The following is a 3,092-nucleotide window of genomic DNA, read 5'->3' as shown; positions in this document are numbered from 1 at the left end:
GTTTAATATGAAGATGTAAATTAGCCATAAGACAAGTTGTGACCTCCACTCAGCCTCCAGGTGCTGCTGCTCGTATCGCTGGGTGAGTTCCAACATGGAGAGATGCGGGTGGAGCCAGTGGATCTCGCAGGACTTGAGGTGATTGAGTTGCAGGCCGTAGCAGAGTGTGTGTTTTATAGTTGGTCCCACGCAGCCACTAGTTAGCACCGCCTCGATGATGTCCTGGTGGGGCGCAAGAGGACAGGGGGTGGAAGAACAGGGTTAAGGTTAATGAGGTCATAGCTACGTGGGTGCAGTGAGCCCGCCTGGGAATTGGAATATGTTGCCGGTTCGACCCTCGGTTCGCCTGTTGCATGTGTTGAAGTGTCCTTGAGCAAGACACTTAACCCCTAACAACCCCCCGCCCACGCACACCCATCTGGTGTGAGTGGGTAAATGCAGATATTTCCCCTCCAGCCCAGTAAATACTCCCATTATGGACGGGGGTAAATAAGGTAACATGGTTATGGGCAGAGGAACAGTTGAATAGTTGAGCATAGAGTAGAGGGAAGTACTGTAAGGTTAATTAGTACATAATAGACTACACTCTGACAGTCCTAACTGAACCCAGCAGTGCAGAGTAGAACAAAAGACTTGTAGAATAGAATAGAGGGAATCAAATACATATATTAGAATTGAATTGAATTAAACAGGAAGAGAGAAGAAAAAAACTGAATGAATAAAATAGAATAGAGAATAAAGTGCAGTATATAGTATAATATACGGTAATATAATAGAGCAGACAAGTTTAAACTTTCAGCTTGTTATAAATCTGCTATAATTGTTCCAGTACCAATTTGACCTAATTCTACCTACGCACGTCCTGTTTATTCATTTTAGTTCTACTTTTAATATTATTCCATCAAGGCTGCATGACAAAATCCTAGAGCTGGTATTCAACAGGCCCATGTCACTGGATTTTTCACTTTTTAACTGATAGATCACAAGCAGTTAAAAGCCAAAAGTTATCAAAGTCAATCTCCATTAGCATTGGGTAATCCCCAGGGTTGCACTGTGTGGCCTCTTCTGCATTCATTGTATAGTAACAACAGTGCTTCTCATTCTGACTCAGCTAAAACCTTCACATTTGAAGATGACACTATTGTGACGTCTCATCTCCTGCAATGATGAAACAGCTTACAGAGCAGAAGTCTATTCATGGGTTGAGTGGTGTTCACAACAAGTTAACCCTAAACATCTCCAAAACCAAGGAGATGCATGTGAACTTCCACAGAAACAAAGAAACTGAAAACAAACCAAAACAAATGAACAAATGAAATGCTCAGCTGATGACAGGAAGGAGCATAATAAGGTAGTGAAAGCACAATTACAAAAATTGGTCAGGATTTGTCATGTATCTGTGATATTTATAACACCTACAGGATGAGTCTGGAACTCAGTATGTAGAGCACTGGCCTTTGCACCACAAGGTCCTAGGTTCAATCCTGGGCACCGCCAACCCAGCGTATGAGTAGCACTGAGTGGCTAAGTTGTGCAGAAATACTGGGAGTTGATAGTACGCTCCACCTCAGCATTCCATCTCCCAGGGGTCTAGCACAGTGGAAAAGGGGATGGGATAGACACCCTCATTCTTGGCCAATAACGACAATAAGCCACTCCAACCTGCTTATACTTAGCCTACTTAATGTACCTGACACTTGTGTTGTATTCATTTTGTTAGAGTATTTTTATACATTTATGTGTAAAGAGTAGAGTAGACTTTACCCTGACAGTCCATCCCTCTTGACAGCGGACCAGTTTGAAGTTCTTGCCCATGGAGCTGTTGCTAAGGAAACACACTTTGATGATCTTGGCGGGGACAACATCACCCCTGATGTCAGTTGTCGTGGGAGACGTGGGTTCGCTGCTGGAAGACAAGCTCCGCTGCCAGCACAGAGTGCTGGTGTCCCCCGACATCTCTCTCACACACACACACACACACACACACACACACACACACACACACACACACACACACACACACACACACACACACACACACACACACACACACACACACACACACACACACACACACACACACTCAACACACACTCAATATGAACACACACTCAGACATGCATTCACATGTGTACACGCACACGCATTACACTCAACACATACATGGATATCAACACGCACCCACAAACACCTTGCTCAGTCAAAGAAAGGAAGAAACAAAGGCATATAAGCATGATGTTACCTTGTGATTTGACAACAGTTGTACCCTACTGTCTGTGATTGATCTGCAAGATATTTCCATTTCTGCTTCGAATTCACCGTACTCACCTTTCTCACACCAAAGTCCAATGGACAGCACGAGAAAAATACGCCAAAGAAACAAAAACACCGGACATATGTGGTACGCATGTGAGAAGGTCCTCAGGCAGTGTACATAATGTCTTCTGAAGTTATAGATTGTATATTGGGTTTTGGTTTTGGTTGCACATAGGACGCCTGCCCCGTGCAATGCCTTCAAGAAGAGTCACTTCAACTGCTAAAAGAGGAAATAGTGCTTGCGGACGAATGAGGAAGTGGGAGAGAAGCTAACAGAAAAATTGACAGGCTGATGAAACCGCCAACCCCATCTTACACATTGGCACATTCCGTCAGCTCCCCCCCGCCTTCTGACAAGTGGCATGGTCGAGCCTTACTTCCTCATAAAATAGCAAGAGACTGAAGTTGCCAATATGGATGATCTTCAGAAACAGTGAACTCTTAACCACTTGAACCGTAGCATCCCTATGCTGGCCGTCTAAAGAGGTGAACATTCGAGGAAATTAGCCGATCTACAAGTAGATCAGCTAGTTCTGTCAAAGTGATTTGGTGTAGAGGGCAAAAGGACTGGCCCAAAGATAGGCCCTGCCGTGGGGACCCTGGTCAATGAAGTATGCAGGGTTGAAGTGGTTACTGTAATGTCTACTCTGTTCTATAGTGACATCCATGTCAGAACACTGGCAGAATACTGAATCACTATGGGCATATGGTGCATTCATATAACACAAGAGCCTTGTCTTTCCTGCTGCCTAATGCAAATAGTAAAATCAGTTGAA

General features: G+C 44.2%; 1 protein-coding gene across 2 annotated transcripts in view; it reads right to left on the bottom strand.

Annotated features, from left to right (window-relative positions):
- Positions 1-2,536, bottom strand: part of LOC311040384 (protein-tyrosine kinase 2-beta-like) — a 17,915-nt gene extending 15,379 nt beyond the window's left edge. For both annotated transcript variants that reach the window (XM_084050635.1, XM_084050636.1), the window contains exons 1-3: positions 2,329-2,536; positions 1,765-2,191; positions 44-222 (exon numbers count right to left, since the gene is read on the bottom strand). In XM_084050635.1, coding sequence (XP_083906761.1) covers positions 44-222; positions 1,765-1,956 — 371 coding nt within the window. In that variant the 5' untranslated portion in view covers positions 1,957-2,191; positions 2,329-2,536. The remainder of the gene's footprint in view (positions 1-43; positions 223-1,764; positions 2,192-2,328) is intronic.
- Positions 2,537-3,092: the final 556 nt, after the last annotated feature.

This window comes from Gymnoscopelus microlampas (assembly GCF_963454915.1).
Source record: "Gymnoscopelus microlampas genome assembly, chromosome: 24".
Taxonomy (NCBI): Eukaryota; Metazoa; Chordata; class Actinopteri; order Myctophiformes; family Myctophidae; genus Gymnoscopelus; species Gymnoscopelus microlampas.
The sequence above is the reverse complement of the archived record's forward strand: the minus strand, read 5'-3'. Positions and strand labels throughout refer to the sequence as shown.